General features: G+C 51.3%; 1 protein-coding gene across 1 annotated transcript; it reads left to right on the forward strand.

The window, feature by feature from the left end:
- The first annotated feature begins 3,064 nt into the window (after positions 1 to 3,064).
- LOC115600282 (olfactory receptor 14A16-like) lies at positions 3,065 to 3,994 on the forward strand. Its single transcript, XM_030468619.1, has one exon. The coding sequence runs from the start codon at positions 3,065 to 3,067 to the stop codon at positions 3,992 to 3,994; it is 930 nt and encodes a 309-aa protein (XP_030324479.1).
- The last annotated feature ends 5,931 nt before the right edge of the window (positions 3,995 to 9,925 follow it).

Genomic DNA, 9,925 nt, shown 5'->3' on the forward strand with positions numbered 1-9,925 from the left:
TGAATGAGGGAAAGGTGGAGGATATTGACAACTTTGACTTGAGTAAAGATTTCAGCAGCATTGTCCACAAAATCCTTCTGGAGAAACTGGCTCTATCTGGCCTAGAGCTGTGGGTCAAACCCTGGCTGATGTCTGGGCCCAAAGAGTTGTGGTGAGTGGAGCTCAGTCCAGCTGGTGGCTGCTCACCAGTGGTGTTCCCCAGGGTCCTGGGACTGCTCTGGTTCAATCTCTTTATCAATGATCTGGACAAGGGGGTGAGTGCGGCCTCAGGCAATTTGAGAATGACACCAAGCTGGGTGGATCTGCCAGAGACTAGAAAGGTTCTACAGAGTGACCTGGACAGGTTGGGTCAATGGACTGAGGTGAACTCTTTGAGGCAGTACCAGGGCAAGTGCCAGGTTCTGCATTTTGGTCAAAACAACCCCAGGAAATGCCACAGACAAAGGGACAGGTTGCTGGAAAGTTGCCTGGCAGAGAAGGACCTGGGGATGCTGGTTGACAGCAGACAGAACATGGACTGGCATGTGCCCAGGTGGCCAAGAAGGCCACCAGCATCCTGGGCTGCATCAGAAATAGTGTGGGCAGCAGGAGCAGGGAGCTGATTGTTCCCCTGTACTCATCAAAGGTGAGGCTGCACCTCGAATCTGGGGTCAGTCCTGGGCCCCTCACAACAAGAAGGACATTGAGGGGCTGGAAATGGGGACCCACACATGTCTGGAACCACCCCTGGCACCTCCAGTGTCACCCGTGGCTTGTGTGGGAAGAGGAGGGAAAGGAGATTCCCCCTGGCACTGCCTGGGTGTCCAGTGGGAGAGTGGGAGAAGCAGAGGTTGTGTCTCTAGAGGGGGACTGGCTGTGCTGGAAAGGAGGGAGGGAGGGACATGAGCGATGACTTCAGTGTGTGTCCCATTGGGTTCCTGGGGAGCTCCAGGGAGAGCTGGAGGGAGCCCCGAGAGAGAGTTGAGCAAGTGGCAAAGTCTGGCGCTGGTCCTGTGCTTCTGGGCCAGGCTCCTGAGCCTGAGAGAGCTGCTGGCAAGCAGAGAGTGCTGCAGAGAGAGAGCTCTGGGTAGGAGCAGCTCCTCTGCAGAGCGCAGCAGGGCTGAGGGCACTGCCTGCAGGCAGCAGGGCAGGGGAGAGAGAGGAGGGAGAGAGAGGAGAAAGGCAGCCTGGGCTGGGAGGAGAGCTGAGAGCTGCCTGGGCTGGGGGAGAGAGAAATCTTCCCAGCCTCTGCCATGGTGAGTCTCTGGCTGCAGGGCAGGGAAGCTGAGCTTCCTGGACGGGGTCTTCCTTCTCCAGCTGGCAGCCTGTGCCACAGCTGCTGGGATCCTTGCGGAGGATTTTGGTGGGCAGGAGGCAAAGGTTTGGCAGAGCAGGGCTGTCCTGGAGCAGCGTCAGAGGGAGAGGGCATGGGGCTGCCTTCTGCTGGGGATGGCTGCAGGGGCTGAGGGGGTGTGTGCAGGCAGGGGTGCCCAGGGCTGTCCTTCAGAGCAGGGTCCTGCAGCCCAGGGGCTGTGTGTTGGGGCAGGGACTCTGCTGCCTGCCTGCCTGCCAGGGACAGCTCTCAGCCTGCCCAGGGAGCTCCTTGGTGCTGGCAGGATACAGGAATCACAGGGCAGGGTCCTTCTGCTTTTGAGAGCATTCTGTTGGAAAAGCACTGTTCTTGGATGCAGATCATATCCAGAATATTTCTGAGGGGATTTTCATAAGCACAGTCAGGGCATAGATTCCTGGTGGGAAACTTGGCTTTTCTCAGGCTGCACTGACACTTTTCTCTGTCTTGTTCGGGTAGGGTGGAACCTCATCTGGGGAGGTGAGATCAGGGGCTGTGAGTCCCTACACCCATCACCCTCCTGTGTGCTAGGAACCTCAGGCAGTGCTTTTATCCTCCATTACCCTACAGATACATCCAGCATCACTTTCCCAGGATCATCAGGGTCTGACAGCGGATCCCTCAGGCAGCCCGTGGGGTCTGGGGTGTTGGGCACCTCCTCCTCCATCTGCTCACAGGAGAGCTGAAGTGCATCTGTGCTGCCATGTGCCCACCTCCCCCTGCCCAGGGGCTGGAGCTGCCTGACAGGCATTATCAAACATATGGGAGGGGTTGTGCAGGGCTGGAGGAGGGAAAGGCTTTCCTGAGTGCCCCTCATCCTCTTTCCATGCCCCTCTCAGCTGCTCTTGCTGTTGATGTCAGGCTGGGAGAGGGAATTTCAGCTGCAGGCACACTCTTGTGGCTTCTCACATGCAGATGGTTTCAGGCAAGGAGGTGTCCAGCTGTGCTCTGCCCTGGGAAGCTCTGGGCAGTGCAGGCTGAGTGAGGCTGAGCAGTGAGCTGACCTCCCTTCATCAGATGCCCTCCTTCCATCCCTGAGCTGTCTCCTTGGGATGTCTGTCCAAGCTGGGAGCTGCCTTCCAGGGGGCACAATGAGCCTGGTGTGTCCTGGGCTGGAAACGGGGTGTTGAGACCTTGTGAAAGGGTCAGACACTGAGTGCTCTGATCTGGGTCCCTCTGCTCTCAGCAGGGAGAGACAGAGACACAGCCCAGCTCCCCATTCTCTGCATGCAGCTGCAGGCAATGCTCTTTGCTCACTGTGTTCTGCTGAGTGCTGCAGCAATGCTGAGGGGTTCTGATACCCAGGAACACTCCCCAGAAGAGATGGGGGGAGCTATAAAGAAAAGAAAACCAAATCTCTCAAACTGTGTTCTGTTTTGAGGGCTCTTTTATGCAGGGAGCACCGGAACTGCAAGACTTGGGCATCACCAATGGTTTAACATGTATCATTTCTATTCTGGTATTGGTCGTTGTCCCTATCATTCTCATGAAGCCCCTGTTGCAGAGCTGGGACAACTCCTTGGCAGCCAGTGAACAGAGTCACTGCTCTTCCTAAGAGAAATATCAGCAACCAGGGCTGCAGGCACAGGATTCAAGGAAGAATTCCTAGAAAAGGGTTTGTGTGTGAAGGATGCAGATGGTGCACGGGAAATGGGTCTTATTTTTCAGAGAATTTTCTCTTTAATTATTTTGTTTCCTCTTAAAACAGCTCCCTATGCCTTTTAAAAGCATCAGATGTCCAACAGCAGCTCCATTAGGCAGTTCCTCCTCCTGGCGTTTGCAGACAAGCGGGAGCTGCAGCTCTTGCACTTCTGGCTCTTCCTGGGCATCTACCTTGCTGCCCTCCTGGGCAACGGCCTCATCATCACCACCATCGCCTGTGACCACCACCTCCACACCCCCATGTACTTCTTCCTCCTCAACCTCTCCCTCCTCGACCTGGGATCCATCTCCACCACTCTGCCCAAAGCCGTGGCCAATTCTCTCTGGGACAAGACGGACATCTCCTACAGAGGATGTGCTGCACAGACCTTTTTCTTTCTCTTTTTGATTGGTGGGGAGTTTTATCTCCTGACCATCATGTCCTATGACCGCTATGTGGCCATCTGCAAACCCCTGCACTACGGGACCCTCCTGGGCAGCAGAGCTTGTGTCCACATGGCAGCAGCTGCCTGGGGCACTGGGTTTCTCACTGCTCTGCTGCACACAGCCAATACATTTTCCCTGCCCCTCTGCCAGGGCAATGCCCTGGACCAGTTTTTCTGTGAAATCCCCCAGATCCTCAAGCTCTCCTGCTCACACTCCTACCTCAGGGAAATTGGGCTTATTGTGGTCAGTGCCTCTTTATCATTTGGTTGTTTTGTTTTCATCATGGTGTCCTATGTGGAGATCTTCAGGGCTGTGTTGAGGATCCCCTCTGAGCAGGGAAGGCACAAAGCCTTTTCCACGTGCCTCCCTCACCTGGCTGTGGTCTCCCTGTTTGTCAGCACTGGCGTCTTTGCCCACCTGAAGCCCCCCTCCATCTCCTCCCCATCTCTGGACCTGGTCGTGGCAGTTCTGTACTCGGTGGTTCCTCCAGCAGTGAACCCTCTCATCTACAGCATGAGGAACCAGGAGCTCAAGGGTGCTTTGTGTAAACTGATGACAGGATTGATTCATAAGTAATAAAATTCCCTATTTCTTATTTATATCACTTATAATATATAATGCATAATTTTTAATATGTCTCATTACAGTCCCAGCCAGCGGTCTGGAAGCTTTTGATGGTGATTATTAATTCTGTTCTCTTTATACTTTTTTGTGCACAAGGAATCCCATTGTTAAATTTCCAGTTCTTGCACCTTCATTTCCACTGTTAACCAGAACCTTCTTGAAAGATTTTTGAAATAATATCTATGTTCTTTTTTTTAAAGAAATAAAGGACTCGGAAGTGATTTCTTTAACTGATGTTCTCTTTCTGAGACTTCCTAGGGTGTTAGGTTCAGGTCCACTCACACTCTGAGATGTTTAGAAAGGAAGGGGGTGCATACTGGCCCTCGTGACTCAATAGGATTGGCCTCCTCATTGTGTTCCCTGATTCCTGAACAAATCACTCCAACCTGATCCTGGCTCCATTTCCACTGTCCTCTATAAATCACTGCCTCATATCTCCATCTCAGCTACTCCAGTTTTAACCCCTATATGTCCCTTTCGCATATTAGTAGACAAATCCTTTACATTAGATCCTATTAAGTCACACCTTCCATATTAAAATCACCTTTATGGTGATTTAGGAAAGAGAGTGGTGATCTGGGGAAGGGAACAGAGCTTCACAAAGGGCCAAATAGGCCTCAGCAACCTCCAGGCCTTCTGCTAATTGCAGCAATGGAAAAGGAAAGAGGTGCAGACATCATCTACCAAGACTTCATATGATCCTCTAAACAATTCTCATTGTTGAATTAGATGTAGATATGTTTGATGGATGGCCAGTTGGATGGACAAGAAAATGACTGGATGACTTCATGCAGATAGTTATGGTCAATGGCTCAATGTCCAAAGGAAACCAATAATGATGTCCCTTCTGGACTTAAAGGTACCTTCTAAATAGTAGTGGATGTCTCCAGTACTAATTAATGTCTTCATTAGTGACAGGGACTGTGGGACAAGTGATTCCTCAGAAAGTTTGCAGATGACACCAAGCTCAGTGTCACAGGTGATTCCCTTGAGGGTACGGATGAAAACCAGAGGGACCTGGACAGATTTCAGTAGTGAGTCTGTGCAATCCTCATGTTCTTCATCAAGGCCACATGAAAGGTCCTGTACCTGAGAGGAGGAAATCCCCACTGTCAGTAAAGACTGGGAGATGAATGATTGAGAGCAGCCCTGCAGAGAACGACTTGGGGATCCTACTGGGTAAAATCTTTTATGACAGGGAAACACACCTACCTGATCAAGGGAAGGCAGAGGGTGTAATATTTCTGGACTTCATAAAAGCTTTTGGTACTGTCTCTCATAGCATCCTCCTGGATAAAATGTCCATCATACAGCTGGACAACCCTGCTATGTGATGGGTGAGCAGGTGGCTCACAGGTGGAGCACAAAGAGTGACAGTGAATGGGGTCACATCAGGCTGGTGACCGGTCACTAGTGGGGTCCTGCAGGGCTCCATCCTTGGCCCAGTCCTCTTCAACATCTTCAGCAGTGACGTGGGTGCAGGACTGAAAGGAATCTGAAGGAAGTTTGTGGATGATAGACCTCAGAAGGTTAGAGAGCTGGGCAATCAGCAGGCACAGGAAGGACAAGTGCTGAACCACAACTTCAGCAAGTGCTGAATCACCAACCACAAGGGCAAGTGCTGAATTCTGCACCTGGGATGGGGCAACCCTGGGGGCAAGTACAGACTGGGGAACGAGTGCCTGGAGAGCAGAGAGGGACCTGGGGGTCCTGGTTGATGGCAAACTGGAGATGTGCCAGCAGTGTGTCCTGGCAGCCAGGACGGCCAACCTCGTCCTGGAGTGCATCAAGCACAGTGTCACCAGCCAGCCCAGGCAGGTGACTGTCCTGCTCTGCACTGGTACAGCCTCACTGTGAGTACTGTGTGCAGTTTGGGCACCCCAGTATAGCAAAGGCAACAAGGTGATGGAGAGTGTCCAAAGGAGAGCAACAAGCATGGTGAAGGGTCTGGAAGGGATGACTTATGAGGAGCAGCTGTGGTCACTTGGATTGTTCATCTGGGAGAAAAGAAGGCTGAAGGGAGACCCCATTGCAGTCTATGGATCCTCACGAGGGGAAGAGATGGGGCTGAGTCTGACTTCTTCACTCCTGTGATCAATGACAGAACTTGGGGAAATGATAGGAAGCTGAATTATGGGAGGTTTAGGTTAGATATCAGGGAAAGGATTTTCCCCAAAGGGCAGCTGAGCGATGGAACAACTTCATTGCTTCCAAGCAATGACAACTCCCCCAGAGAAGTGGTCACAGTACCAATCCTAAGTCCAAGAAGTGTTCGAATTATGTTCTCAGGCTCATGGTGTGATCCAGGGGTACCCTTCACAGGACAGGGGCAGACTTGATCATTCTGACGGCTCCATTCCAACTCTGAATATTCTATGATTATATGATAACTCATATGGTATCAGAAAGAAATGGAGACACATCCTTCTTGGTTGTTCAAAACGGGAGGGTGAGAACCAATGGGCATCAGCTAAAGCAATGGAGGAAGACCTTTAAATTTTGCTCCTCATCAAGACATTCAAGCAGGTCTCCCACAGAGCTTTTGTCATCTTCATCCCTGCATTTTTTGATGTCGCAAATTAATAAATCCTGAGCAACCTTCCCTTACCCCAAACCAACCCTGATGAGACCAGGAGGTTGGCCTAGAGACCTCCTGATGATCAGGCCTGTGATCATCTGGACTTGTTCTAACAACTCCAGGTCCTTTTTGTGCCTGGGGCTCCAGAAATGGACCCAGCACTGCAGTGGGGTCTCACCAGAGTGGAGCAGAGGAGCAGAATCTCCTCCCCTGACCTGCTGGCCAAGCTTTTTGTGTATCTTGGGACATGCTTGGCTTCCTGGGCTGCCAGCACACCTTGCCAGCTGGTGCTGAGTTTCTCATCAACCAGCACCCCCAAGTCCTCCTCCTCCTCAGGGCTGCTCTCAATCCATGCTCTGCCCAACCTGTGTTTGTGCTGGGGATTGCCCCAACCCAGGTGCAGGACCTTGTGCTTGTCCTTCTTGAACCTCATGAAGCTTGCATGGGCCCAACTCTTCAGCCTATCCTTTTGTTTGGACAATCTGTGTCTGGAAAGGTGACTTTAGAAATGGTCACTGTATCACCACCACCACCAGGAAAAACTCTTTCTTGAGGCTTTGAACTTGGTTTGCTCCTCATCTCATCTCGGGGTAGCCATGAGGTGGTGTACATTTTCTGACATTACTGATCTTCTCACCCCACTATCCTCAGGAAGAATCCTAGAGGGATGGGCTCTGCTTCTCATTGCCAGGGGTTAAGAAAAAGGCCTCACTGCTTAATAAAACATAAATAAATAAAAGCCACCTTTACAGAGCCCTTGCCTCTTTGCAGTCATGGCCTCCAGTGATCTGGTCTAACAAGGCCATGGGGAGGCTCTGGCAGCAATGGTCCTCACTGGAGCCAATCAATGCTTCAAGATACTTTCAGGTTCCATTCTGACTTCTGGAGCAGTTCCTTCATTCATCTCTCAGCACCTGAGGATCAGGGACTCAGCACCAAACACACCCTGGGGCTCATTGGAATACAGAGAGCACTAAAGGGCCATGGCTCTCCATGGGATATTCACATCTTCAAGATTTGTACAGCTAATTGGAGAGGTTTTCCCACTGTAGTTAAGGAGGAGAATTTCCTACTGTGATTAATGAAAACTGATTCTGAGGTTTTTTTGTTTCTTGTTTTGTTCTCCTTTAATATTTTAAGAGATGATCTCATGATTTTCATTTTGGAGAAGAGGTGATAGAAGTTCCCTGAGGTCTGACACTGTGTGGACAACTTCTCACCTCCCCAGCCCCACCATTCCTTTCATGTCCCACCTGGGACTTCCATCCCTGCTCCTGGCATCATTCTCCTCTCCTCTCTGCAGCTGGAGGTTACAGCTCCACTGCACCACCTCCCACCTGCTCTCCTTAGAGAACTGACTGCACACGGGCACAGCAGGAGTTTTTCTTTGTGCCACCCAAGAAAAGTCAAACAAAGAAAGTGAAGAAGAATCTCAGGAAAAAAGGTTTAGAGAGACAGAGGGGAAAAGAGAGATGCGATCATTGTGACAGAGGTGGCTAAAGAGACAATCAGGCTGCTGAAAGACAGGGGAGCTTTGAACAACCTGCTGCTCAAAGCAGCACCCAGGGGAGAGGCATCTGAATGAACCAAGAGTAGGAGAAGGGGACAATTGGAGAGGAATGGGAATGGCCTTTGTCTGGAGAGTCTGAGTCTGGAAAGGTGACTTTAGAAATGGTCACAGGATCACCACCACCAGGCAGAAGTTGATGTTGAGGCTCTGCACTTGGTGTGCTCCTTGCCCCTTCTTGGGGTACTTGGGAGGTGGTGTGCATTTTTCTCATAGTTTCTATTGCTCATCGTCGTGCCCCACGGTGCCCAGGAAGAGTCCTGACCCACAGGTTAGGGATGGGCTCTGATTTCCCATTGCCTGGGGTTCACAGTGTGTCCTGACTGATAGATAAAATAAATAAATACATAAACAAGCAAACAAATAAATAAATAAATAAATATCTGTTACTTCGGAGCCACCTTTACAGAATCTTTGCCTCTCTCCAATCATGTCCTCCAGTGACCTTCTCTAATAAGTTTCTTTGAAAACTTTGTCAATAGTAGGATGCAGTGAGACCAATCAGTACTTCAAGAGAATTTGTATTTTTGTTTTGGCTTGAACTTCTAAACATGGTTTTTTTCAGTCTCCTGTCAGTACCTGAGGACCATGGACTCAGTCCCTCTGGCACTAGGGGGCCCATGACAGTACTGAGCAGCCATGAGTCACCCTGTGGTGTTTTTAGTGCTCAAGAGTTGCACAGCTAATTGGAGAGGTTCCATTGTGGAGGAAGTTGAAAAAGAGCATCTATTAAAAATTATTGAAAAGTTCTGTTTTACTGGTTTTCAATTGTGGTGCAGAGAGTCTCTTCCAGAGTGGAAAGTGTGGAAAAACTTTTGAGGTCCAACACTCTTTGAAGAACATTGCTCCTCACCTCCCCAAACACAACATTGCTCTCATTGGCTCCCTGGGAAGGATCTGGGATAATCTGCCTCCACAACCTTGTCAGTGCCAGCACTTGTACCCTCCATCCAGCAGGTGCTGCTCGTTCAGCTCACTCCTGTCCCCACGCTGCCACTTCATCCCCACTCACCCACCCCGCATGGCACCAGCATCATCGGGGTCTCTGCGGGGAGCCCCGAGCGCTGGCAGCGATTGTCCTGTCCCACACTGAGGGGATGGGGGCAGCGGCAGCGAGCCCGTTCCTGCCCTGCCTGCAGGACACCTTCCCTTAGGGGCAGGAGGAGCAATGCATGACAAGTGTCCCTTTCCAAAAGCCCGCAGCAGCCTCTCTTTCCTACGGCAGCTGCTTTCTGCACTGCCATCAAGAACGCCCTGCAGGCTGCACTTTGCATTTCCCCCTAAGAAAGGGAATGGTCGTTCTTGGCATCACCCAGCATGGACACAATGTCCTGACTTCAGAAGAAAACTCAATGCAAAAAGGGGGGATGCCTCACGGGTGCCGGCCATGCCCTCCGTGCCTCCCACTGGCCCTTGCCCCGCCACGCTGGGTTCGCCCGGGGGCTCCGGAAGTGAAGAGGGGAAAGGGCCAGGGAATCCAAATGAAAAGAGTCTCCAGCTGAGGCCAATTAAAGGTCAGGCTGTCCCACCAGGCAGTGCTCGGGTGGGCCACATGAGTGGATAGGAGCAGCAGCACAGTGCCAGGTGGAGGTTCTGAACGAGTGCCAGGTGCCATCCAGAGGTGACAAGGTGGAGGTGGCAAGGCAGTGGTGGTGGCAAGGTGGCAGTGGGAAATTGTCCCTGTCCCTCCTAGGACCTGTGTGCCTTTTCCTCCCATCAGACTTGTCCCCTGCAGGCT

The sequence above is a fragment of the Calypte anna genome, unplaced genomic scaffold, assembly GCF_003957555.1.
Source record: "Calypte anna isolate BGI_N300 unplaced genomic scaffold, bCalAnn1_v1.p scaffold_183_arrow_ctg1, whole genome shotgun sequence".
NCBI classification, from domain to species: domain Eukaryota; kingdom Metazoa; phylum Chordata; class Aves; order Apodiformes; family Trochilidae; genus Calypte; species Calypte anna.

Excerpts from the sequence above, each read along its gene's own strand:
- LOC115600282 (XM_030468619.1), top strand. The coding sequence starts at position 3,065 with ATGTCCAACAGCAGCTCCATTAGGCAGTTCCTCCTCCTGGCGTTTGCA.